Source organism: Malassezia globosa (assembly GCF_000181695.2).
Source record: "Malassezia globosa CBS 7966 chromosome Unknown mgl_sf_1.1, whole genome shotgun sequence".
Classification (NCBI taxonomy): Eukaryota; Fungi; Basidiomycota; class Malasseziomycetes; order Malasseziales; family Malasseziaceae; genus Malassezia; species Malassezia globosa.
Window position 1 is genome coordinate 305,029 of NW_001849874.1, and position 26,537 is coordinate 331,565.

The window sequence follows — 26,537 nt, forward strand, 5'->3', positions numbered from 1 at the left end:
AACACTCTTGTTAGTGTGGCTCACATGATCCATGCCTCCTTGCACTCATATACCTCGCCATGCGAGTGAGGCACGCATCTCATTCCTACATAAGAAGCACTACAAAGTTGCTTGGGAAGGTATTTGCGCCTGGCATGCGACGTGTTTCATCCAGTAATTCACCTTGCCACCACCCGTCAGGCTCAGTGTGTGTGACAGCGATGATGTCGCCAGCGGTAAAGCTAAATTCCTCTGGCAACGATGCTTGGTAATCGTACAATGCCTTGACATAGAACAGAATCGGCTCGCCACTCTCGCTATACTGTCCAGTAGGTGGACGAGCAAGCCGCGACGCTCCCGTCGGCTCGTTGGAGGGCGGTGGCGGCGCTCCTGCTGCGACTCCTCCGGGGCCCATCTGTGCGGGACCAGGGCCTGCGCCATACCGACCAGCCATTGTGTCTTGTGCCACTTGACCATGCGCATCCAGCGCAATACCCAGAGGCGTTGTTGACCGCCCTGATTGCGCTTGCAAGGCCGGATGGGTCGGCGAGGCCGTACCTGCTCGACGTTCCGTGGGGAAGGCCTGACCGTAGTGACTGTGAATCTGCTCGAAAGGTAAAGGTGACGTGCCACGATTCGGTGGATGCATGAACGCGGCAGCCGGCGATGTTGAACGTGCATTCCGAGGATCTGGCGATACTGCGCGTTGCCAGCGAGGGTCTGTCGACACCGGTTGGCCAGGATGAGATGGTTCATTTGGTGGTGGCGGCACGTTTACATTCGATTGTGAGCTAATCGTACTCGTTGGACGACTGCCTGATGCGGGGCTTTTGCGGCTCTGGCGCATGCGTAAGTTCGCCAGCGCCTTTGCGATGGGATCATCCTCATCAGACGCAGGTGTTGCGCTAATGTGCGACGACACCGGTCGCGATGCTGGCTGTGACGATGCAGGTCCAGGAGCAGGACCGGATGCCGCTGCAGGGATCGATGCGGATGGCGGTGCTGATCCGGGACTCATGGGCGACTGCAGGTGAGGTGTTTGTGACTGAGCCAAGGGTGTGGCTCCCGGAGCAAACATGCTATTCCGATTCGAGGTCGAGGGCGGCGGTGTGCGGGCAGCGGGGGAAATGGTTTGGGGAGGTGGTGTACGACTCATTGCAGCGAGGTAGTTTGGCGCATTCGGGCCCTGCATTGAATGAAGCGCCATAGAGGCGGGTGTCTGAGGCGTGCCGGGGCCCATGACTGATGGTGATATGGGACGCAATCCACCACCGGGTGGTACAGGCGTCATCAGTGACGGTGTCATAGGTCGTGCGGAGGCAGGTGTGCTGAGCTGGGCAGTCGCCGGCGTCTGCGTGGCAAGCAAAGACGCACTGGGCGGATTCATACCTTCTCCAACACGTGTAGAGAGGCGAGAAAAGTGGGCAGAGCCAGTGCCAGACGAGGGCGGTGCAATATTTTGCGCGTAGTTGACATAGTCAGGCGCCGCTGGGATCAGGGAGCCCGTGGCAAACTCCCTCACAAACTCGCGTACATCACGCGCCGCTTCACAGCCCTCGAGAGAAACTCTGACACGTTCACACGCCTCATCGTCCGTCACACAGATACTAGATATGGCATTTGCAAGACCCCAGACATTCGTCTTGAGAAAGTCCTGGCGTTCTTCTTCCACGTCCTGGCAAATGTCCAAAAAGCTCTTGTACTCGGAATTCCATTTCTGTGTCGTTTCCTGCAGCGCACGCACAAAGCTCTCATAGTCGCGGTCGTCGTTGTCTATGTTAGATTGGACACGCTCGAGTTTCGCCATGACTTTGTCGAGGTCACGTCCTTGAACCATATTGCTTTGCGCCGTGTATGCGTTGATCTTCGTACAGTTGGTTTCGTACTTTTCGCGTGCTCGATTCATGTACTGTGTTTGTGATTGCTTGTGCTTGTAGAGCTTCGTCACGGATGTTTGGGCATCGCGCCGAAGACTGTCGACCCGCCGCATAAAGTCAATAAGCGGACCCTCAACTTCTTTCCGGATCGAATTCTCCAGCTGCGAATGTGATTTTGACTGTGCTTCTGTTTCGATGCGCACAGTGTTGAGTGCATGGCGCATGGGACTAGGACATCGCACATAGGGTGTTAGTATGGAGAAACACGGGAATTTTGCCACTGCCTATGCCGCAGGCCAGCATCCTATACCACGTACCCTGTCTCATACTTTCCTAGCGATGTTTTCGCTAATTTTGACAATCGTTTCGCATAGTCTCGCTCGATCTCAGCCCTAGTCATAAGCTTTTCTACACGCACACACACACACGCACCGCTCCTGGTAAAATGTCCGCAGATCTTCCATAGTCCGAGTCGTATTTTTGATAAAACTTTGCATCACATGGTATCCAGCGTCATTCTCGCCCTATGCCATGCGTATAAGTGAACTAATTCTTCGGACATCAAGGACCTACCCAGAACGAGTTGCAGAAAGCATACGCATCAATGTTATCAGCCGCCGCGGCATTGTACGGCGCACTCACTGACATAAGAGAGATCTACTTTTCTGAGGCCGCACAGTCTGTTTGCGTGCAGAAAAAAAATCAGACGGCTCTCGTTGCTTGTGTTGCCACCGCTGCCGCTGCTGTTGCTGCCGCCGTCGTGATGATGATGATGAATTGCATGTGTGTTGCTTGGAGACAACGCATTCGGCCGAAATACCCACACGTGGTGTGGTGCTGCAGCTCTCTTTGCATAAGATCAGACGCACTCGTCAATAACGAGAATATAATATACTGAGAGGATTGTGGGTTCCGGTCAAGCAAGAGAAACCTTATTGCGCTAAGGCTTCATCGTGCAGACGCTTTCGCCGCAGGCATACTGGCTGGGCCAGGCAATTGCTGCATTTGCGCGATTCATACACGTATAGCTGCGTGGATTCTCTTTGCGAAGACGCGCGGAGTATTTTTCTTTCGAGACGATGCGGGAGAAACCCACGCGTAGCTCGTGGCACAGTTGGTGGCCCGCGTCTTGGAGATCGGTACCCAAGCTGCCCCCAGAGCCGAATACATCAGCGTCCAAAAATCCGACAACGAATCCATCAGCCGATGCCACTGCGACATCCACGCAAGAAAAGTTTCCTCATACCACGTTTGCGATGCAGGAAGCGCACGCTTCTCCGTTGACAGAAAAGCAACATGACGACCATCACGCACGTACGACACGCTTAAAATTCGCAGGAACACATATTCGTTTGCATCCGGAGGATTTACCACATGACTATGAGCCTGGCGAAGTGTATCGTGGACTCGATGAATACGTTGCTGCGCGTCGCAGTGCTCGTCGACGAGCGCATCGTTTGCGGCGCACTTCTGGCACTCGTGAATCAGAACGCAACCAAGATTCAGACTCAGATTCAGACTCGGATAGCTCTGACTCTGATTCGAGCAACGGACCGCAGGTGATATCTCGTCTCCTTTCCTTTTTTGGCGACAATTCAGACGACCCATCCTCAGACTCCAGCACCGATGACGATGATAGTGACAGGGACTCAGACTCTTCAACGTCTTCAACGACGTCTCGCGCACGCTCATCTCGGGATGTGGATCCATCTGATCGTATTTCATTGGCCAGTGGTCGCTCACGTCGCGAGATGGCTGGCACTAGCACCCCTGGTGCTTCGTCAGCCTTTGCACCATGGACGCCGCGCCTGAGTGCACTTACCGGCACAAGGCGCCGTCGTAAGCGCCGTCGTCATGCTAATCGTCGGGAGCGTCCAGTGCATATCGTCAAGGCCAGTCGCATGGCGCGTCGCAATGCGCGGCGTCTTCGCGAATTGTCGGGTGGCATCACAGAGTACACTCTGTTTGCTCCTACGGGCGATAGTAGATCCAACGTTGTGGTGTCGCAATCTTGGAGGGCTATATGGGATCGGATGGAGCACTACTTTTCCTATCACCGACAAAATGATGGACTGGCTGGCGATTTGGGTCTGCCGATGCTTTCGTCGCCTCCGGCGCCGACAACAGTGGAGCCAATCATGGGTGATGAAAATTTGGCACTTCCCTCACCCGCACTTGAATTGCATGTGCCTGACCGAGCTGCTGATTCACCGCATGATCCACATGCCGAGGCCTTTGAGCATGAGCTCCAGACTGGCCGGCACATGTCTGACATGCCGCTTACGCCTTTTTTCCGCTCCAATATCTCGGGTGATGTAATACCTTCGCCGATGCCATTCGGCTCACTTTCAACTGGACGGGCAACCTCCCCTCGACAAGAACGTATGTCGCCATTTCCAAACCATGGAAAAGTCAGTCCCATCCCTGAGGAACCTGGCGACTTGCAGCTACCAGAGGCTGCACTCGACATATACGGCTATCCTGAGCCGGCTATAGCGGATTCAGTCAAGAATGAGGATATTACAGAGGCGTCAATTCGCTCCGATCCTTGGTGGCTTGATATTCGCTGTCCGACCTACAAAGATATGCAGCAGCTTGGTCAGCACTTCCCTCTTCATCCACTCACGGTGGAAGACATCTTGAAGCAAGAACAGCGAGAGAAAGTCGAGACATTTGAACGCCTTGGCTACTACTTTGTGGTGCTTCGCGCACTCGATGAGAATTATTTCCGATTCACAAAGCCGGCTGAGAGGACGGACGACACCCGCGAAAAGCACTTGCTTGTGTCGCCAGGACTTGTAGAGGCACAAGTTCCTAGCACGCCTCTCCCCGGCAACATAGAGCCTAAACCCAATGTCGGCAGCGGACGCGTGCACATCGAGACGGTCAAGTCAGAAGACGCAAAAGAAGGTCTCGAGGGTCTTAATGCCGGTGCAGTAACATTATATCTCGTGGTGTTTTCATACGGTGTCTTATCATTCCATTTTGAAGATGTGCATAAACACACCGACAAAGTACGCGACAGGCTGAATTCATCTTTTACTATGATGGAGCGTAGCTCCGACTGGATCGTGCATGCACTGTACGACTCGATCGTCGATGCATTCTTTCCATACGTGTCGTTCCTTCAGCACGAGGTCGAGTATGTCAACTATTTATCGAACGATCTAAGCCTTACGCCGTTCAAGAAGGATGAGCGCGTGTCCAAGCAAGCGAAACGTTTCTTCACAAAGCCTCTCTTCGCTAAAACCCGAAGAAAAAGGGAGACCGCTTTTGTTGCCGAAGAGATCCTGCGTGCCTTGCCAAAAGGCAATGCTGAATACGTGGAGTACCTTACCAAACGTGCAAAGAAACAGAAAGCGTTTTCCACATATGATGCTATGGACCAAAGCCATTTTATACTCCGTCTTGCACGTGTACGTGAGGTAGTAATAGGCCTCACCCGCTTGCTTGTGCCGAAAGCAGACGTCGTCCGAGCTTTGCGCAAGCGTCTGGTCGATATGGACCGGCCTGAACGGAAAAATGGCTTATTGGGGATGTACTTCGACGACATTTTCGATCACATTGCTTCTATGCTGGCACAGCTCCAAGAGCGGGAAACCAGCTTAAAATATACCCATTCGTCTTTCTTTGCGAGGGTGTCTATGATCTCTATCCGATTCCAGATCCATATTGCCACAGTGATAACTTTGGCAACCATGGTGATTGACATTGTGTTTTTTATCACTCTGTTTTGCACGACTTTTAGTATGAACTTGTATATTCCTGCGGACAACCAAAAAGATCCGGACCGTCCGGACGAGCCCATGCACAGTAACTCACGTGCCTTTGCAGGTATTGCCTCTTCTCTCGTCGTGTTTCCTATTTTCTTGTACTCCTACTACAGATACGCCGTTTTTCGTTCCAAAGCACGGTCCAAACGATCGATGGAATCACGATAAGCGCATGCTTGCCCGATTATTTCGGCTACACACCCACGCACTTGTAAGATCACACGCGTGTGTACCATAGAGACGTAACGAAATATAGATGCGCTCACGCTAGATTCGACTTCGAATACATGCACGTGCATTATTAGACCAACGACGATTTGGCGGCCGAGAAAGAAAAAAAATAAAATTATTCGTTTAATGCGTGTTGAGCGCCGCGACACGCGGCGCGTCGCGAAGTCCATCGCCTTTTTCCTCCGTTCCTGCACCCCCAAATCATGCTGGAGGCTAAAATTGAACAGGCTGTTGTGGTATGTGCACTTTTTGGTCGAAGAATTACTCACGCAATTATAGCTGAAGAGAGTCCTCGATGGTATGTACACGTGGATCATGGGAGTCGCCTAACACGGGGTAGCTATCAAGGATCTTGTTGAGCATGCGAATTTCGACTGCAATGAAGAAGGCATTGTGCGTACAAGCTGATTTGTTTTGTCATGTGCTAACCTGTGCAGCGCCTGCAAGCGATGGATAGTTCACATGTGGCTCTTTCTGCCGTGGAACTTCGAGCTGATGGATTTGAAGAATACCGTTGCGATCGCCCCATGAGTATCGGCATGGCAATCACGAGTCTCACAAAAGTGCTACGCAGTGCCAACAACAACGATATCTTGAATATGCGCAAGTCCGACAATGCGGATAGCCTGCATCTTGTATTTGAAGGCACGAGCTCCGATCGGATTGGTGAATTCGACCTCAAGCTCATGGACATTGACACTGAGCATCTTGGTATTCCTGACACTGAATATGACGCTGTTGTCAAATTATCGTCAAATGAGTTTGCACGTATCTGCCGCGACCTTTCGAATGTCGGCGAGAGTGTAAAAATCACCATCACCAAAGAGGGCGTCACGTTTTCGACGGAAGGCGAAATTGGCGACGCCCGTATGACGTTGAAGCAAGGGTCGGGCTCGAACGCCCGTCTGGAGGATGATGATGACATGGATCCATTGGATGACGAAGACGGCGATCGGATGAGCAAGAAACGCAAGATGTCTGGCGCTGGTAGCTCATCAGGAACAGGCGCCATGGTGCCGGTCGAAATTCAGCTCGAAAAGGCCGTGGCGCTCACCTTTAGTGTCCAGTACCTCGTTAACTTTACAAAAGCTGCTCCTCTTGCCTCAGCTGTTACTCTTCATATGGCTGACAAAGTTCCTCTTTTGGTGGAATTTGCCTTTGAGAACGGCCATGTGCGGTACTACTTGGCTCCTAAACTCGCTGAGGTATGTCATGCTCCTCGCGTATGTCGCTGACCAATCCAGACTGATGACGACTGAACATTTTGACAGTCTCCCAATCCAACATTACCGATAGAAGTAGTGATCGACCAAACTTTATATATATATATATATATATGCCTTTCTTTAGTAGCATGAGAAATAAGATATAAACTAATGAAAAGCGATGCAACAAAGGGAAAGAGGGTAGTGTCTTGGCAACGTGGGTAACATAGCATCATCTCTCAACAGTCATGACGGCTCATCGTGACGATGTTTCCTATTCATACATCATCATCATCATCATGCAATGCATTATTTTGCAAGGGGTGCATCAATAAATTTCTCCTCTGGCTCATGTTCCGGGTTTTGAGGTACTTTCTCTTTGTCTTTCTCACTCGTAGACAATGCTCCCTCACCATTAGCTTCAACGTCCTCTGGATTTTCGCGAGACCCTTTGTAGAATGGGCTGTTGACATCCTTTTCAGGATTATACTTCCAACTAAAGTGCTTCGGTAGGTAGCGTGCAGGATTCCAAAAGTTCAAAATAACGCATGCAATGAGCACCAGAGAGGCATCAAAAGAAAACAAACACCATTCTTTGGTGGCGATCGATCCAGTCCAACCTGTTGCCATTTCAATAACACGGTAGATGGAACGAAGTATAATACATAGACTGGAAAAGAAAGTAGCCATCAACAGTGGTTTGTAATGCGCTATACCTGTGGGAGGATCCCGCCTGATTCTTTCAGCGAAAATGAGGAAGCTTAGCATGAATACAATATAACCAGTGAGTTGTACAGCCACACCACCAACTGTCACATGGGACCCTGACGCGGCGTCGTCTTCAGTGTCTGCAGAGCCAGCACTTCCTGCACCGACACCTTGTACAATGAGCGATATAATGTCAACCGAAACAAAAAAAGGCATTACCATAACGGGCGGAACTAGCGAGTACTTCCGCGGAAACAGTGTACAAATCCGGCCTAGAACCGTGAAATGAACAGCAGCAAAAAGACAAGGTGTAATGATTAGAAGCGCCATGGTTGCAACATATGGATCACGTTTCCGCGGATTATCGTGCCCAATGAATCGTGGGATGTAGCCGCCCACTTCAGCTAGCGTCCCCACTGGCATTACAAGCATCCACCATTGTCGATAGTACAAGACCTGGCCAAAATGCGCAATGGTCGTGAGTGCAAATAGGACAAGAAAAAGGATATTGGGACCATAATTCGGCACGTAGCCATACAGATTGTAGTCAGCCTCATCTTCCAAGAAATTTGTCAACGCAGGCCAGGCCACACCTGTCACATTCATGATGGCAGTGGTGTCCTAAGCGCAAAGATACCTGATGTGCAACAATTCTTTCGTGCATTACTAAGCGTGTTGAACAACATCTATGCGGTCGTTTGGCCTATACTTGTAAATGATACTTCACACTGACAAAGCAGACATGGGATATTTGATGCATGAAACTACCTAACAAGTGCAAGTATTCGGGTTCTGAAATCTCTAAGTTCAATAAGATTCTTGTTCTAATGAAGTCTTCAGGGTGGTCCATTACGCTTTCTTGAGTAGCAAGTTGCTCGCTATGGCAAACCTCTTTTATTGTGCACATGAACTCATACATGAATTGTGCTTTATGAACATAGTGACCGCCGAAAAAAGGGGTCTGTATCTAAAAACGAGATACTCTGGACTGCGCAGTTCCGTAGCACTAACAACTGGATCCATGACGCAAAAAAGCCCTTTTCCCACGACCCATATTGTGTTGAGGTTCATTTAGCAATGAATCAAATTGAAGCGCTTGACCAATGACATTTTCTGATGTAACACGATGGAGACGAGGAGGAGAAAAGATGGTGGGATTCACAGCAGATTGTCCTGTGCTAGCAGTGATACATGAGGATTTTACATGTGGCGAAGAAAGTTCAGCTGTCCACTTCATCCACTGTGCATGGTTTACGACAAGGTCATAACGAATCATTTTCAAGAAGACGCGTTCGAGTTGATCAATTTCCTGTGTTCCCAAGCCGGATATCTTGGACCATGTCCGATTGGAATACGTGCGGTCCTGGAGGAACTTGGAAGCTACCACAATGGCAGCAAGAAACATGCGTCGTCCACAAAGCAAAGGCGAAGCAGAACGCATCGGAGCTGCGTGCCCAGATGTCAAGGTGGTGCATTTGACGCCACTCAAAGAAATCAACTCGGCGCATGGGTCTGTCACGGAAGGTAAAGGGACCCGAAAACTTTCTTCTGAGCTTAATGACCATTTGTTGTTTCCTGACTGCACGTTCAACAACCAATGAGAGTCTTTAGCATGACTTGACGGGCTAGTGGCCTTATCAACAAGTTCATGCAGTGAATCTTTGCATCGCGAACAATACAGCAGCGCTGCCTGGAGCGTTGAGCAACTAGTGCGACTCCGGCGAAGAATCTCACGAACGAAAAGCGCAAGAGGGACGGCATTATCCCTACATTCAATGTTGGGATCCAACTGCAGCTGCATGCGACTTTCACGCGAGAATCGTCCCCAGATGGATGAAATGGTGGAAACGGCAACATCTATTGAGACGTTAAATAATGGTGCCTGAAGTGGGATACGTACCGACAAGGTGCTCAACAAACAATCTGCGACTCAACGGAGCTATCAGGCTGCAATCATACTTTGCAGAAGAGGCAGGTTCATCTGACATGAAACAAGAAGATGTGCTTTCATTCGACGAAGGAAGCGATGATGATGAGAATGAATTATATTTGCAACGCTTCGCAGCTGGAATTGGTGCACGGGACCCAAGTAAGTCATCATCAACGTCCACTGCGTCGCTTAAGCGCCTGGTCTTGCTAGAGCCAGTGGATGTAGCAGGAGAAGTTTCTCTGCTGCTCGTGTTACCATTCAGGAAAAGGGGTGAAACGTCAGTACGTGTGACAGTTGTGGAAGTTTCCGAAGCAGAGGACAATACGGATGTGGACACGTGGGTACGATAAGCCTCATGTGCATCATCAAAGGTATAAGAGTCAGGCCACGAGGACCAAGCTTTCATGATCGAATTAGACATGGGTGACATCAAGCGAGTCGATATACCAAGAAGTATTTCGTAAAAAGACAGTGACACTGGGAACAGGAGAAATTCGACAGCTAGAAACACGAACAGATTAAGCCAAGCACATTAGGCAGAGCCTTCCGAGGAATCACTGAAAATCATCTCGGCGTACAGATTGGCTTCCTGTGTGATCAAATGTCAAAGTACTGGAAAAAGATGTGGCGTGTATACTAGAGTTGGTTGTGGCGGTCAATGAGTACGACTTTCTTTGTAGGTAGATGCTGCAAACAGGAGTCAGGACCTGAAGTCTTCACAGCGGTACGGGCTGCTTTGACAGGGGTATCCTTTAACTCCGAATGCAGAACGATCAGTTGCGGACGTGAACAAGATGTATAGACGACTGTTGCCTTTCCCAAGAGAAAAGACCACCGAATCCCACACGAAGTGACTCGTCTTTTGTCGTCACTATTGAAAGCTGTGACAAGGACTCATTGAATTAACGCATGATTTGCCACCGTGCCTGGAAGCACACGTGACCCATTGGTTCGATTGTGCCCCTAGTCATTTCACGAGCAGCAACAATCTTAGTACAGATTTGTCAGGCTTCAGGAAGTGGAGAGATGCGCTTCGAGACATGGAGCCACTCATTCATTTAATTGTCACAGGCCACTGTCCTGATGGAAGAACTATTGCGCTCGCTGCGCAATTTGGAGCTGGCTGAGCCACATGGCGAGCAAATTGTTGCATTAGTAGATCCAGACCCACGCGTAGAAAAGCAGCTTGCACAGCAACTTGCTGTGCCTGCGCGCATCGAACTCCATGAGGATGACGCGAGTGCTTTGATGGACGCGGCTCTCATGAGCGGAGCGACCGAAGCCATGCTCGATAACTACAATGCAGCACTCAAAAAGGAATCAGATATGCTGCAGAAAGAATTTGAGAATCGAAAGAAGCCGTCGCGTGTCAAGCCCGTGCCCCTGAAAGCGTTGCTAGCTGCACAGGAAGCAGCCATTCGTCGCCGGCATGCCGAGCGTGAAGCCGGTTCCACGCATGATGGACACGTATATGTACCGCGCCAAATCATGGATACAGAGCATACGTACGCATCGGAGAAGCCGGTTTCCGCTCTTTCGAGGATGGACATGGACGAGCTGATGGCGCCAAAACGGTACGAGCACAAGTACCTACTTGTTCAAGTCGCGTCGCGCTTGGCTCTGTATGCGAGCTGTTGTTTCGTCGGTGTCACGCCTCAAGGAGGCGCTATTCCCGTTAGCATTGCGCATTTTACACCCAATTTGCATCTATACGGAGATGAGCTCGACGCACTCTTGCCGATCGGTAGCGTGTTGCTAATCCGCGAGCCATATGTCAGCCAGCACTACATGGGCGTAGGTGGTCCTGTCACTGGTGGAAAAGGTATGGTTGGTGTACGTGTCGATACGCCCGCTGATGTGCATGTCCTTGATGCGAGAGATCCGATCCTGCAAGGGGTCGAATGGAAGCACAAGGTCCCTGTGATGGAGGAGCACGCTGTGTCCAACGTGGTGTGGCGTCAAGAAGGACCCCTTACACGAGCATGGCAGCTCCATATAGAGCCGATCGACATGTCTCGGGAAAGTGTGCATGCAACGGTCCGCACGCTCTTGCAGCAAGAGCGGCCTGGCGCAGCCTGGCGCGAGATATGTGCGGCTGAACTGTTTGGTATTTGGTCGGCGGCAAGAAAGACGAGGCGGCGCGAAAACTCTCGATGTCCTGCGCTCGTTCACGATACCCTTCTCAAGGCGGAAGTACTATTCTCATTGCAACTGTATGATCGAGTGTGCGAATGCCTGGACAAGTGTGCAGGTATGTCCTTATCTGAATCAGAGCAAGCGGCAGTGACAGATCGGCGGAGCGCCGCACAATTAGCACTGGAGGTTGGTCGTAAAGGTCCCTCCGATACACAGCTGTATGACATGTTTTTGCGCACGCTTCAAGATCCGACGCCCCGCTACGACTATGCTGAGTACGTGGGACCCGTTTGTGTGGCCGACATACCAGGCGCTGGACGCGGTCTTGTGCTGACACGCGATGTGGAAGAAGGCGAACTTTTGTTGTTCTGTCGTGCCATGGGAAGCAGCTATGCGAAAGACGCGGCGTGCCTGGGCATGCCCCTACTTCGTTGCAACCCAGATACAGGCGTCACAAGCACAACGACGCAAGTGTTGGCGGCCACGAGGTGTATGCACGCGATGATGGACCGGCCAGAATTAGCACTGCCGTTCCTCGGCTTGACGGCGGGGCCTGACACACCGTACTCACACTACGTGCTGGAACCGTACCCACTGCAGACACGCGCCATGTACGAAGTGAAAGATGCGCTGCACATGGTGTCGCCATTGTCCTCAGCGACACCGCTCTGCGTGTCATCGCATTACGTCAACAACGTGCTGCGATTCAATGCGTTTGGACCTGCAGCCGTCCCGGCGGCAGAGGCCGGCAACGACCCTATGTCGCGCTCGACGATGCCACATCCCTTGCCGGCTATTCTGAATCACGCGTGCTTGCCGAACGTGTCGTCGGTGTTCTTCGGCGACTTTGTCACGACGCGTGCCTTACACCCGCTGCCAAAGGGCACACAAATCATGCATCAATACGTCCAGGGCGAAGTACCTTACGATGCAAGGCAGGCACAGCTTGCCAAGCACGGATTTGTGTGTACTTGTGGTCTATGTGAGTTGGACGCAGCCGATGGCGCCGAGCGGCGGAAGCGCCGAGACGAGATTCTTGCGCGTGATTGGCCGCCTCTTCAGGATCGGAGCCGTGCACTCTTGAAAGGCGATACTCACGGGCATGCGGCGGCGGCCGAGGCACACAAAGACATGGCAGAGTCGCTCATAAGCGTGGCAGACGCACTTGCTCAGACGTATGCACCAACGCGCGGAAAACTCCAGCCGGACATGGTCGATGTGTGGCACCGAGCTGCGATGCATGTGCGAGTGTACGACAGGCAGCAGGCAATGGATCTCGCGCATCTCAGTCTCGCGGCAACAGGCGCAGTGCCATGCGCAGACGGTCCACACCAACGCATCTCGCACCTGCCACAGCTGCACTTGGATGGCGCTGTACGCAGCATGCTCATGCTCGCTGGTCTGCACTGGGATACCGATGCACCAGATAGCAGACAACAAGCACTTGGATGGCTCGAGTCGGCCGTTCACTCACACACGTGTATGATTGGAGGCGGCCGTGCACTCTTTCTCCAACGATGGGGCGGCGATCGTGCCGAAGGCGAGTATGAGAAGCCGCTCCATGCATGGCTCAGCACGAACGCATCTTGAGGCAGTCGCAGCGATCGGTGTCATTCCGCTTCTCTCTTCATCAACTACTACGCTCAACACCTGTCCACTTCCGAAGGCCGGAGATCTAAAAAGGCGCAGCGCCTGTGCTCGGCCGACGTAGCCACGCCCACCGAGTCTCATAGTGACGCCATACGTCCCATCGGAGGTGTTCAAGCAACTCACATTGCAAGTCGTGCGCTCGGCGCAGGTCATCGCGAGTGTCGCTCGTGCCGCGGCCGAGGTCGTCAAGCTGCTTCCGCACGCCCTGGAGTGCATAGCCATAGCGTTCATTCCGCTGGTGCCAAGCCGTAAGCAGATTCGTGTGCATCGCCCTGAGCCGAGCATCGCTGTCGTCCACATACTGCCTTGCATGCATGATCGCGTCCGTGCAAACCTGTGACGACGGATCACGCTGTGCGTGGGCCTTGGCCTCGCGGACTAGTGCATTCACAAGCGCAGCTTTGTGCGTTTGCATCGTTTTGGCCGTCGCTTTCTGCTCATGCGTCTGCTCAGCTGTGGGCGGCTGCTTAGCGCCAAGCCACAGGCGCAATGCCGTCTCATCAATGCATTCACGCACACCCTGAGCAGCGCGCAAAGATGCATCAGCGTCCTCAGCATCGCATGCATCCAGAGCAGCCACGCGAACGGACAAGTCGGTCGGGTACTTCTGCACCAGCTGCTCGACAAAGGCAGACTTGTCAGACTCGGGTACCTTGCAGACAAGGCCGGCCAAAAGCGTGGGGAGTGACGCAGGTTCACGCTGGGGGTCATTTGGGGCTGCAGTCGCGGCCGATTTCGATGGTGGTGGAAGACCAACGACCACGTCCAGCGGTACCTTGGCAGCTTTTGCATCGCTACTTCCGCCCAGCGTGAGCGTGCCGCACAACACATCGCCAGTATGGACACTGACGCCATCACTTGGCCAGCGCTCGCCATGAAGTGCTGTGTCGATGCACAAGACTGCTCGCTCGCCCTTGTGCAGCTTGAGTGCTTCTTTCGCCGGACGCACATGGCTTTGTAGGTCGACATGGTCGCGGTATACGTCGAGAGAAATGTCTTTCTTAAGCTTCTGCTCGAGAGAGAGGGGCATTGCATGCAGATGGTCCAACACAGCAGCCGACTCGTGCAATGCTTGCACTCGCAGAGTGTACTCGCCTTTTGCGACGTCTACTGGTTTCGCATATACATCGCCGAATGCCACCTGAGCTTGATTCACATCGAGCAGTTGCGTGAGAAGCGTCACACTTGCATCATACAGATAGCCACTGAGCGGCAAGCGCCACGTCAGCGCGCAAGCATCCTTAACAATGACAGGGTACTCCAGTACGAGTTCATGCAGCTGATGCCCCGACGGCTGACGATCGCGCGGCTCCCGCAGAGGGCGCAGCACATACTTTGACGGCCGCACGTATGTGCGACGTGTGTCGAGCGACGCACTGGGCTTTAAGTCCTCACACCGCACGAGGCTGGTAACGTCGACTTTTGTGTGCGCGTCCCCCGAGTGAGCGACGAGCTTGGGCACCGTGTCGAGGCCATGGAACTCGACGTCCAGCTCCAGCTCAAACCCAGCCTTGCTCGACCAGAACTGTGCTGCGCACACCTCAAGAGTCATGCCACCATACACAGGCACGCGTTTGCTGATGGGTTCATTTTCGTTCAATGCAAGCACAAAGTGTTGCTCAACCTTGCTTAGGCGACGTTGCGGCACAAGCTGCAGCATGTGCAGCCAGAAGCGCACGCTCGTGCCTGGAGCCTCGTGCTTCACACTCCGCACACGCACATCGGCCCATGTGGCGCCCATCGGCACCTGCACAAACTCGCGGTGGATGTCCCCAGATGCGAGTCGCACTCGTGGGTATGCGTACGTTGCCGTCGGCAGCACCACAGGCTTGGCAACGGTGATCGGCACATCAAAGACAACGGCACCATTCCGCTCGGTATCATGAGCAATGACCTGTGCAGTATGCAAACCGGGCGGCAGTGCGTCCGCGGCGATCCGAATCTCGAACGTACGGCCATTGCCGCCAAGGGCAAGAAATTCGGGCACATGTACCCATGGTTGGGTGGCTGAAAGCGAGGTTTTGAGATCCAGCTTATATGCACGTTGCGTCTCGCCAGAGCGGAATGTCGGCTGCACCGTGACGAGGAACTGCGTCGTTCGATGCGTCTCTTCAACCTCGCGCAAGTACACGCCGCGCTGATCGACGACATTCAAAGGCTTGCCTGCACGTGTTACTCGCACACGCATGTCAGCGTCTGCATACGGGTCGTCGCGATGCGCTAGGATATAGTCCCAGGCTTTTTCGACATCGAGGAACTTGATGCCCTGTGGATCACGCACATCGGCGCCTGATTCTTGGATGGCACGGAAGATGCGGAATGGCGTAGGCGTGATGCCTTCTGGCTTGCATGCACCGACGAGGAGAGCCACGGCCCCAGCCGCGTTGGGACTACTCATGGAGGTGCCGTTCATCAGCTGCGTCGACTGCAAAGCATATCGGCAAATGGAGGTGATCGCAGCACCAGGTGCATAGATCGAGACGCCAGCGGCGCCATCGGCTGTAGGGCCGCGACTACACCAAGTTGTGACATTCGAAGGCACACCTCGCTCGACCAGCGCATATTCTGCTTGTTGCATGTCGCCAGCGGTCACGTACGCACCCACACTCAACACACCAGACGTCGTGCCGCCTGGTTGTCCGACGGTTGTGAGCGCAGGGCCATTGTTCCCCGCTGACGAAACAAAACACACGCCGTGCTCACGGATGACCTGGTGCAGCGCATGAGCAAAAGCGCCCTTGTCTTCTACGCCAAATGCGCCATCTTCACCATACGACATATTAGCAACATCGCAGCGTGTATCGATCAGCGCCTGGGCAGCGCGCAAGAGCGCCTGGCCTTGCTCCATGCTGCCAAGACGCGCATCGCCAATACGCAAACTCACGATCTCTGTGCCGGGAGCGACGCCGTCTGTGGCCGGGTCCTGCGTCTGCGCACCGATGATACCCGCGACATGCGTGCCATGCGTTCCAGAGAGCGTAACGATCGAGAGCAGTTGTCCGTCGTTCATGATGTTCACCGAATATGTGAGCAAGTCCATTTCGCCAAAGTACGCCCACTCGCGCTCTAAACGGTAGTCAGTGAGACGCGGCTTTTCGCGAAGATCGAGCACCATCGCATGTTGACTCTCTGGCTCGCCCTTCGATGAATCGATGACGTCGCCTTCCGCTCCGCCGACGACAGCACGCCAGTGCATACCGTCGTGGAAAACGACGGCCTCCAGGACGGGTCCTGGGTCTTTCCATGCCTTGTGCATGTCTTTCAGCACCGATACACGTGCCTGGAGCTCCTCGCAGCGCTGAGCGGCGGCATCTCGGTCCTTTGCATCGCTCGTACTTGACGGAGTCGAAGCGCGTTCCGACGCCAGCTCGTCGAGCGCACGCTGCAGCAGAGCCGCGTGGCTCACATCAAACGCCTTCTTTCGTTCCTTCGTCCGTCTCTCAACGAGCCCTGTCGGCCACAAATCATACGCACGCTTGGTACCGACCTTCCACACACCTGATGGATTCGGCCATGCAGCATCGACAAGGAGCTTGCGTTTTGTCGTGGGCGACTCGAGCTCCAGGATAGCGCTATCATCAGTGCGGGCCTGTGCCTCAACTTGTTGCAACGGAACATCTCCTGCGCCCGAGCAGTCGATAATATCCACGACCTTGTTGGGCCCGTCCAGACCCAATGCCGCAGGGTCGACGCCCGTGTCGAGAACGGCCACACGTACGTTGCGTCCATCATAGTCAGGAAAGCGCTGCCGGGAACGACTCTACATTTGTAGCCTGCTTCGGAAGCAATCCATGCTTCGGAAATGTGTCAGCAACGCCATACGTCGCACTCTTCGTGCACATCGTCGCGATGCGTGTCGATAGAAGTGTTCGTGGTGGACTTGGACGAATCTGCGCACACAAACGGACTGCCCACTAAAGCGATGTCAGTTGGATCTGAAATTCCACTGCGCTGCACGTACCGTGCGCATGCGACGACACACCACACTCACTTACACCTGGTCTCCACGACAGACAAGGAAGGGATGCCCAGGCAATGTAGAGGAAATGGGTCTGTTGGCCTGTGTTCCTCAGCACAGCACAGTGACGAGCCTCAGGCCGCGCGTCTTCTCGATCGCCCTAAAATTCACGTGATCCAACGCTCGCGAGTCTCGCTGTTCAACACGACGCAGGGAGAGAAAGAGAACCACGACGCGTTGTTGCAACCGCCCAAGTTGCGCAGCTTGTTTCACCCCCCCCCCACGACGGCATCGTGCATACACGAGTGCTACATCAGGACACAACGATCTCTGGCGCACGTCTTGTACTTCTACTATCAGGAGCGAGCGATTCATGAGTGATCATTACGATGTTCTTGTGCTTGGCACGGGCGTGAGAGAATCAGTCTTGTCAGCGGCGCTCAGTCGCGCAGGCAAACGCGTCTTACACGTGGACCCTCATACCTACTATGGAAGTGAATGGGCGAGTCTTACGCTCTCAGAATTGTCTCAGTGGGCCAGCACGCATGCAAATGCCGACATATCGTTTCCGCGCGAGCCGTGTGAGCCCGGGGCGATACCTGAGACATACAAGAGTGTTGATCGACACTACTCGATCGCATTGCGTCCGGTTCTGCTACCTGCGCGCGGACCAATGATTGAAGCCCTCATCCGATCGAATGTCGCCTCCTACGCTACGTTCCGCCTGCTTGGCCGCATAGGGGTATGGGACGGTGAGCATCTGGAGCGTGTGCCCAAGAGTAAATCAGACATCTTTCGTGACCGACGTATATCTCTTGCTGACAAGCGGAAGCTTATGCGTTTCTTACAGTCGGCTGTTGAGCCAGACGCGCCGCTGCCTGACTCGTCCGTCAGTGTATCGCGATACCTAACAGAGACGATGGGACTTGGGCAGCAATTAGAGCGCGCCGTGACGTATGGTGTAGCGCTGTGCTGGGATGCGATGGAGTCGTCTGCAAGTGCTATTGACCGCACACGGCGAAGTCTTCGCGGTCTTGGTCGGTATGGCGATGCCGCATTCCTTGTTGGCCAGTTCGGTGGTGCTGGCGAGCTTGCCCAGGGTTTCTGTCGTGCTTCTGCCGTGCATGGCGGCGTGTTCATCCTTGGTCATGAGGTTCTGTCGCTGAAGCACGCATGTGATTCCAATAACGCATGGACATTGCGTGTCGCTGGTATTGAGGAGACATTCACAGCGGATCAAGTTGCTGCGCCGCGTGAGTTTATGTGTGAGAATGCTTCTTGGGAGGATGAACAAGCTATGAAGTCATTGTCAGACACGTCCTCGTTGTCGTCTTCGCCTGTATATGAACATGTCGCTGTCGTGATTACCGACGCGCCCATTGATTGGGCTGCACACATGCCGCTAGATGACGATGAGGTAGCGCCCGAAACGGCCCTTGTCGTCTTTCCACCGGACGCATTTGGGCCATCTTCTAACGAGCATGCCGTGATAGTCCTTGGTCAGGGCGAGGGCACATTTGCGTGCCCTAAGGGACAGTATGTGTACTATCTGAGCACATACGGCCCAACGGGCACGTCGGCGCGTACGTGTCTTCATCGAGCCGTACGGCGTCTACACACGCTGCTGACCACCGAGGCTCCGTTTATCGCGGAATTTTATTGCTCTCATACTCTGTCGGAAACGCAAGAAGCATCGATCCCTGCCTATGTCGATACATCTGCACAGCTGGTCCGCACAGCAGGTGGACCAGCAGGACGCACATCTCTCTGTATCGGTGATGACGCAAGTCAAGTTCGCGCGCAGCAAGCGGTGCCGAATCTCACCGAGACGCTCGATCTCTCGGTCGAGGCTGCAGAGCAGGCCTTCTGGCGGCTCGTGGGCGAGCAGCACAAACAGGCTGCATATCAGGCAGCTCACGATCGCAGTCACCAGCATGACCCATCCGAGTACCAGGGACGTGGGGGTGTCGAGCCAGAAGCGCCTAAGGAGGCTACGGTAGTAGAAGTGGAGTTTTTTGCGCCTCGGCCAACAGAAGATGACGAGGCTGTCTAGAGGGGACGCGATCAGACGGGTGGTGAGCAGTGGAAAGGATAAGGCGGGTCCGGACATGAGACTAAGAGAAGAAATCCAAACGGTGATGCGAGCGCTGCGAGGCCAGGTGCAAGGCATCGCGAGATTCGTCGCTTCAGCACGGCACATACCAAAGTAAGGCCATGTCTGATTCACGTTGCGATGCTTACTGCGAAATTATGATGCCGCATTCATTATCCAAGGCGTTTCGGCACGCATGTGCACAGAAGCATGTTGCAGATCTGCCATGGTATTGTAGGCGAACGTCCTCCAGTACTCCCACATGTCGGTGATGCTCAGGCTCAATGGTCCATCGCCCCACAGACTCTTGTTCTCCAGCAGCTGGCGCCAGAGCGGAACACGTTCCGGCACACGCACCATTGTCCATGCGCTGTCATCCGTCTTGTCTGTCGACGTAGCGCCCGCAGGTGCATCCTCAGTCTCGGGGCTTTCGTCGGCTTGCCTCGCGCGCATACGGTGGAGAGCATAAGCATATCTTGCTGCATCTCGCAAACCACCGATGCCGTCAATAAGGCCACGACCATGGGCAGCCGTTGGCGTGAGGGAGGCCAAATCGTTCTGCAAGTTGGCAGCAGTGTCATCATCGGCTCGCTCGATACGGACGAGCAGATTGCCTGACTCGTTGTCCTCGGCTCTGGTCGTCCATTCCTGAGCGTCTGCTGCTGTTGGCTCACGGCGCAGACTCGATGGCATTAACTCGTCACTTGGCTGGGCCGGGCGACACCGCATGTATGCCGCCAATCCTGTCATGATCCGGCCGCCAGCCAATCCCGCGAGAACGTCTTGCGACATGCCACGGCCTTGCATGACCTTGTGCAGAAAGTCTTTGTACATTTCGTCCACGTGTGTTCGGAGTCGGCTTACGTGCTGGTCATCCAGATCATGTAAGACACTCGCGCCAATGGACCCGGCGAGAATCGTCTGCACGTTGAGCTGCACTTTATCGATGAGTTCGCGTAGGATCGTGGGCCGTGCGAATGCGACGCCGATGCTGCCGGTCATTGTGCTCTCGCATGCAAAGATCGCATCGGCCGCAGACGCCGCATAGTAAGCGCCGCTTGCTGCGACGGAGCCAAACGAAGCCACCACAGGTTTCTGCGTCGACTTGCGCACATGCTGGATAGCGGCCCAGAGCGCCTCGCTAGCAATGACCTCGCCACCGCCCGAATTAATGCGCAGCACAATAGCACGGATGTCCTTGTTCTCGGCAGCCTGCTTCAGTCCGTGAATGGCCTCGCTGACAGAGCACGACTTGCTGTTGCGGTCCATGATACCCTGTAGGAAGATCACAGCGACCTTGTCGGCTGGGTCGTCGGCATGTTCGTTCGCACAAATGCGCACATAGTGCGAGAATGCACGGCGTGTTTCGCTTACATCGAGACTCGGCGTGATGTCATGCCTGTGGCAGATCCCGTCGATCAGCCCAGCTGCCAGTGCCTCCGACGCCGAGTACGGCCCGTGGCGCAACACATGCTCAGCCTTGGCCGTCGCGACGTGCGGTGGTCCCTGCTCACTGAATCGGTTTTGGCCGAGGAGGCGTGCCATGTTATGCTGCAGGCCACCCAGGACATCCGACAAGTTCGCAAGCTGCTCAGGCGGCAGCTCGTCATGCACAAACGCGCTCGTCACAGACTTGTACTCGTTGCGCGTCTCTGACAGCACACGCACGCCGAGCCATTGCAGCATGCGGCGGAAGAATGTCAGCGAGCTGCCGAGACCCACAAGGGGCACTTGGCCACTCGATTGCATGTAGACGCGATCAAAGCCTGTAGCCAAGAGAAACGCTGTTTGCGAATCAAACGTGTCACTCCATGCCACTGTGGCGGGCTGGTCTTTTCCAAACTGATCCTGTTTGGCCGTGCGGAATTCGTGCAATGCCGTAAGCAGTTCTTCGGTCTGAGCAAGACCTAGAGGCTGCCGAAGCACGGCTCGTGGCACATGCATTTGGCTAAAGTCCGCCACAATGCCACGGATTCGTGCGTCGTCCTTTGCGCGCCGGAGCGTTTCGATCACTTGATGTAGCTCAAGAATACGAACGGGCTGGTCTCCAGGCGTCGGCTGTGCGAGGAGCTGGCCAATCGACTGAGCTTGGCGCACTTCTACAATCGATCCATCAAACACGCGCCATGTCAGATACGTGTCAGGATGCACAAAGTCGTTCGCTTGCTGCTGCATAGAGATCAGTGTGCCTCGGGTTATCATCCCGACAACAATTACCGATACGATAATAGGCCGACGATACGCCCATACGCGTGAGGCAGTGCGTTTCATTAGTGACTGTGACATAGCAGACAAACGCTCTCAATGCTACAAGCAGTCTTGAAACAGGTGATGCAGCAATGTGGCTATGTTTTCGTGCACGCGTATGTCCGTGTCTGTGAGTGCGTGTGTGTCAATGCAGACAACGTGGCCTGTGCTTCGTCCGTCCTGCGTCGAATGCAAGTCTTGGGCCAGAGCGTACTCGGCACTGATTGACGGAATGCCTGCCGAGACCCCAGTGGAGTACGAAGAGAGACCGACCCCCTCCACTACTATCTTTAGCTGCCACACGCCCACCGGTGCTAGAGCCACGTTTCCAACTCCCAACGAGGCAGTTCCACGAGAGTATGTCGTGAGCACTTCACTGGATGCCTGAGAGGCAGTGGCAGTGCCTATGGTGCACTGAAAGAGATAAAATAGTCGCAGCAATGTACCATAATGTAACCTCAGACGCTGGGCGCTTTACACACAAGTATGCTCTATGGAAAGATGCCGTTGTCCTTGGTTATGAGCATGGTGATCCTGTCTATATAAAACATTGATGCTACTGCCAATCATGCCACGGAGCCGATATATGCTGTATGCTTCAATGAAGGGCACTTTTAGCGTATTCAAGAAACTACATCAGCTTATTCGCCTGGTCCACATATGGAGAATCATTTCTCGAAAGATGACCCGAACATGAGACCACGGGAAAAAAAAAAATTTCGAGGCCGGTGGAAATTCTGGGGATGGTCTAGGCTCGTAATTGCATTCTGCCCGAACGTCAACCCCAGTCTCGAGTTTTGACCCTAGCAGTGGCTCTCAGGTTGGTCTTGGTCTCGGCACCTACGCTAATCCTGGCCTTGATTCAGACTCCCATCCAAGTTTGGACGTGGCTACAAAAAAAAATAAAAAACACTCTCTCTGCTGCCTGCCTATGGCGATTCATCACCATGTCCAGAACATCGCTGCAAAGATAGCAGGTACCTGCAAGGATTGTGCACCGGCTGATCTGGCTCCTCCGAAGAAACTATTTCATGAGGATGATTTCTCAACACGACAACGGATCCGTCGTATAAGCAGGCACTTGGGCCACTAATTCGTGGAAAACATCGTCGATGTTGTTGTATCAACGACCGGCCTGTGGAAGTCTATTCTCAACAATACCTAAATTTGGCCAAATTCTTCCATTTCTTTTGTTGACTTATTCTGTGTGGACAACTGATAAGAAATATCTTTCACTGGCTCCACACTTAGATGAAAAATATTGTCCGGTTGATACAAAATGGAGAGCGGGTCCCTGCTCAGCGCCGCAAGCTCCGATTCCATTCGTCTCTACGCGTAAACTCAAAGAATCGCGTCGTGACAAAGCGCTTGGATCTTTAAATATAAAAAACAGAGAACAAGAAGAACAAACACACAAAATCTCCAGCATTTTCACGTTGATGTCTATGGAGACCGCACATCCTATACGTGTGTTTCATGTCGCAGTCATAGTGCGTGGATACTAGCAGAGGTCCAAACGTTGCGTCAGTTCATAGATCTAGATGCAAGACACAATTTCATAACCTAGCAATATACAGGGCGTCAGCAAGAACGGTAGCAATAAGAATGCATCCAACCCAAGCAGACGGCGGCCATTGTTGAACCGCACAGCAATGGCTAAATTCCTAAAAAATGTCACTGACGTTTCGCAGAGAACCATAGAATCATATGTACGACCCTTCAGGCCAAGTGGTGGCCGACTGTGCGTGGGATCGCATGTGCTGGACGCCTGACCATACGGTTCTGCCAAAGTTGAGACATCACTGCGAATCTTCTGCGGACTGTGATTCAAGAATCTGCATGACTTGCTTCGTTAGCGGAATGTGTATCCGTAAAGGAGCTACGAGAGTCGTAAGTCAGCGCGCCCAGCACACTCGAATTCAACAAGCGGAGAATTGGGTACGTTTAAAATTTTGATACTCCGCTGAAATGTACGTAGGCGCCCCCTATTTAATACGCCTCGTGGCACTTGCACCAGTGAACACGCTCTCATCACGTGCAAGCATGTAGGGGGCTTCACCGACAAAGTGCCTGGAAATGATCCCTCGCAGCTCGGCATAGCCCTGACCATGCCCCTTGCTACAGCCTCCGATGAGGCGATGCTGGTAGGCAGAAATATATACGCCGCACAATCGAGTTAGAATTGTTTCTTCAGACGCCGAGCGTTTCATAGCTGCTCATCAACTGGAATTCCATCATCAACATGTATGCCCACAAAATATTGACTACACTGGCTGTAATCACAGTGTTGATCGCCCTTGCGACCCCTGTCCATGGACAGGGCCAGATGGCACCACACAAGACGATGATCCGTCGTCGTGGGTTGATATTCCCTGATCCAGTGTCTAGTTCCTCGACGAGTCAAGATGGACCCACCAGCACGGTGTCATCGTCGTCAACTCAATCAAGCTCTGCGCCATCGTCGACAGGCTCCTCGACAAGCTCGTCCTCAGGCTCGTCGTCGGGCTCTGTCCATGTGCGTAATGGTGATGCTACACACTATCAGCCAGGTCTAGGCTCTTGCGGCAAGCAAAGCGACAGCTCAGAGATGGTCGTTGCTCTGCCACACTCGCTCTTCGACTCGAAAATGGGCGGATCCAACCCAAACAACAATCCACTCTGTGGTAAGAAGGTGAAGGCCAGCTTTGATGACAAGTCGATTGAAGTCAAGGTGGTAGACCGGTGCCCAGGCTGTGGTGAGAATGACTTGGACTTGTCGCCTACGGCGTTCCAGAAGCTGGCACCTCTTGGCAAGGGACGCCTGAAAAACATGAAATGGCATTTCCTTGACTAACTTGGGCCTCCAGCGAAGTGCATGTCTATGGGCCAATATGCTCCTTTGTGTTTTATGATTCTGTGATGATTGTTTATGATTCATTTTCTCTTTGCATGTGCTTGTGTGGAAGGTGACCTGCGGTTATCCGTGGATCCGCCTTACACATGGCATCCCATTCACTTTTATGATATCATTTTGACTCAACGATAGTAGTCAGTGAGCCGTAGTTGGCAGGCGCTGGTCGTCTGCCCCGATTCAATGAAGATTTCCATTGTATGCTATCAAAGTATGATCATGTTGGTCTACATATTGCACGCACTTAGTTCGACTGCTAGGGGACACACACACAAATATACGCACGCGGCACGGGCTGGATTGACGAACTTGGCGATAAGGTCGAATGGGTTCAGGGACGGGGATGTGTCTGGTATGCAGAGAAAGGCAAAGGAAATAGGTAAGCGTGTGGGCACACTAATCCGAGTCGTCATCACTCCGAGTATCGACAGCCCCTTGCTGCGTGAGTACACGCACCGCAATGTTGACAATCATGCTGAACCAGATCAAAAGAATTGCTTGCAGAGCAGTGAGCAAGATTAGGAAAAACACATAGGTTGTTCTAGTGAGCATGTGACCTGAGGCGAGGTCTAGCTGGTTTGTGAAGGAAATGAGCGCAGGTGCATCTTTGAAGCACGACCACCAGACGAATGCATAGCCTACATGGCGTGTTATGATCCAGACCAGCATGAAAATGGCAAACAGCACGTCGCAGAAAGTAGAAAAGCCCATGTACTTGAACAGTTTCGCAATGCTCAGACAGATATCGGCGGGGTCCATCAAGAATAGGATGGAAATACCCACATAGTGAAAGCAGCAAGCATACGAGCCCCCAATCAGCAGAAGTGTGACAAAGTGATGGATCAGCATCTGCCAAAAGTCGGAGCGACGTTCTTCCAAGTTGATCACAAACACTTGGTGAATGTAGTTCGATGCCTCCCACAAATACACGGCCTTGGTGAGGGCATCGGTTGTCGTGGCAGGATAGTCAAGCCAAAAGTATTGCGGCTTCCATATCCAGAATGGCTGCCGCTGAATCACACGAACGACAAAAATTAGCGAGACGCTGTACAAAATCAAGATCCACGCCTGTTGACCGAACCGAGCGATTCGTCGCTGCAACTGTGCCTGATAATGCGCCTTGTCTCTTGCCGTTGTCGGCCGTGATACAAGCAAACGTCCAAGCGGGAGGAGGAAGCATTGCATGAGAACAAACCGCACGACAAAAAAGACCATGCCCCATGTTGTAGCAAACAAGACATCCCGCGGATCCCGCCGGTACATGGTCTTGGGCGATGATGGCGATGTCGTCCACAACGATCGCACATGTTCCCAACCATCGGCTACCACGCTCTTGTTCGTTGCACCAGACAAGAAGAAGCACGAACTGGTGAAACTGTGCACCAGGTCGCACCAGCTGTCCCAGGATGTATGCGATGGGCGTCGGGGTACGCTGGCATACTGTTCATAGACATCCCACACGCCCTGGAGCCACTGGAATGTCGCGACGCGCTGACGCACGTCTGTGAACCAGTGCGCGCATGCCATCACAAGCAGCAAGAAACTCACGGCCGTCGTCGCATATATTTCAATCTGGGCGACCCTTGCCTTGGCCTTGTCTCGTGCTGACAGCTCCATTGACGGTGTGCGGGGCCCTGCATGGGACGATGATGCGCCTGGCGCGCTTCCCACGCTCTTTTTCTTTCCCTTGATCCTTTTCACTGGCTTTCGAAAACCCTTACTCATGGCACTGCTTCAGCGCAGCTGCTCGTGCTCTGAAGTGTGATCTATTTCTTTGCACGTCTAAATGACGACGCATTCAACAACACGTCTGAACGGTCTGATTCGCGGAATGCCGGGCGGAAGAGCCTCCCCCCTGTTC

The 26,537-nt window shown here is 53.3% G+C and overlaps 11 protein-coding genes across 11 annotated transcripts; 5 read left to right on the forward strand and 6 right to left on the reverse strand.

Annotated features, from left to right (window-relative positions):
* Positions 1-85: 85 nt before the first annotated feature.
* MGL_0148 (uncharacterized protein) lies at positions 86-2,504 on the reverse strand (the record flags this gene model as incomplete). Its single annotated transcript, XM_001732321.1, has 4 exons — positions 86-2,084; positions 2,174-2,248; positions 2,289-2,380; positions 2,430-2,504. 4 exons carry the CDS (start codon positions 2,502-2,504, stop codon positions 86-88), a joined length of 2,241 nt encoding a protein of 746 aa, XP_001732373.1.
* Positions 2,505-2,935: 431 nt separating this feature from the next.
* Positions 2,936-5,797, forward strand: MGL_0149 (uncharacterized protein; the record flags this gene model as incomplete). Its single annotated transcript, XM_001732322.1, has 1 exon — positions 2,936-5,797. The coding sequence occupies one exon, from the start codon at positions 2,936-2,938 to the stop codon at positions 5,795-5,797; it is 2,862 nt and encodes a 953-aa protein (XP_001732374.1).
* A 512-nt stretch (positions 5,798-6,309) lies between these two features.
* On the forward strand, positions 6,310-7,095 carry MGL_0150 (uncharacterized protein; the record flags this gene model as incomplete). The annotated part of the gene is made up of 1 exon (XM_001732323.1): positions 6,310-7,095. One exon carries the CDS (start codon positions 6,310-6,312, stop codon positions 7,093-7,095), a length of 786 nt encoding a protein of 261 aa, XP_001732375.1.
* A 279-nt stretch (positions 7,096-7,374) lies between these two features.
* Positions 7,375-8,379, reverse strand: MGL_0151 (uncharacterized protein; the record flags this gene model as incomplete). The annotated part of the gene is made up of 1 exon (XM_001732324.1): positions 7,375-8,379. The coding sequence occupies one exon, from the start codon at positions 8,377-8,379 to the stop codon at positions 7,375-7,377; it is 1,005 nt and encodes a 334-aa protein (XP_001732376.1).
* A 400-nt stretch (positions 8,380-8,779) lies between these two features.
* Positions 8,780-9,214, reverse strand: MGL_0152 (uncharacterized protein; the record flags this gene model as incomplete). The annotated part of the gene is made up of 1 exon (XM_001732325.1): positions 8,780-9,214. The coding sequence occupies one exon, from the start codon at positions 9,212-9,214 to the stop codon at positions 8,780-8,782; it is 435 nt and encodes a 144-aa protein (XP_001732377.1).
* Positions 9,215-10,786: 1,572 nt separating this feature from the next.
* Positions 10,787-13,429, forward strand: MGL_0153 (uncharacterized protein; the record flags this gene model as incomplete). The annotated part of the gene is made up of 1 exon (XM_001732326.1): positions 10,787-13,429. One exon carries the CDS (start codon positions 10,787-10,789, stop codon positions 13,427-13,429), a length of 2,643 nt encoding a protein of 880 aa, XP_001732378.1.
* An 85-nt stretch (positions 13,430-13,514) lies between these two features.
* On the reverse strand, positions 13,515-17,331 carry MGL_0154 (uncharacterized protein; the record flags this gene model as incomplete). The annotated part of the gene is given in 2 exon segments (XM_001732327.1): positions 13,515-17,249; positions 17,254-17,331. Coding segments are annotated over 2 exon segments (3,813 nt in total).
* Positions 17,332-17,820: 489 nt separating this feature from the next.
* MGL_0155 (uncharacterized protein) lies at positions 17,821-19,500 on the forward strand (the record flags this gene model as incomplete). The annotated part of the gene is made up of 1 exon (XM_001732328.1): positions 17,821-19,500. One exon carries the CDS (start codon positions 17,821-17,823, stop codon positions 19,498-19,500), a length of 1,680 nt encoding a protein of 559 aa, XP_001732380.1.
* A 195-nt stretch (positions 19,501-19,695) lies between these two features.
* Positions 19,696-21,810, reverse strand: MGL_0156 (uncharacterized protein; the record flags this gene model as incomplete). The annotated part of the gene is made up of 1 exon (XM_001732329.1): positions 19,696-21,810. One exon carries the CDS (start codon positions 21,808-21,810, stop codon positions 19,696-19,698), a length of 2,115 nt encoding a protein of 704 aa, XP_001732381.1.
* Positions 21,811-24,028: 2,218 nt separating this feature from the next.
* MGL_0157 (uncharacterized protein) lies at positions 24,029-24,619 on the forward strand (the record flags this gene model as incomplete). The annotated part of the gene is made up of 1 exon (XM_001732330.1): positions 24,029-24,619. The coding sequence occupies one exon, from the start codon at positions 24,029-24,031 to the stop codon at positions 24,617-24,619; it is 591 nt and encodes a 196-aa protein (XP_001732382.1).
* A 453-nt stretch (positions 24,620-25,072) lies between these two features.
* On the reverse strand, positions 25,073-26,293 carry MGL_0158 (uncharacterized protein; the record flags this gene model as incomplete). Its single annotated transcript, XM_001732331.1, has 1 exon — positions 25,073-26,293. The coding sequence occupies one exon, from the start codon at positions 26,291-26,293 to the stop codon at positions 25,073-25,075; it is 1,221 nt and encodes a 406-aa protein (XP_001732383.1).
* Between the last annotated feature and the right edge of the window lie 244 nt (positions 26,294-26,537).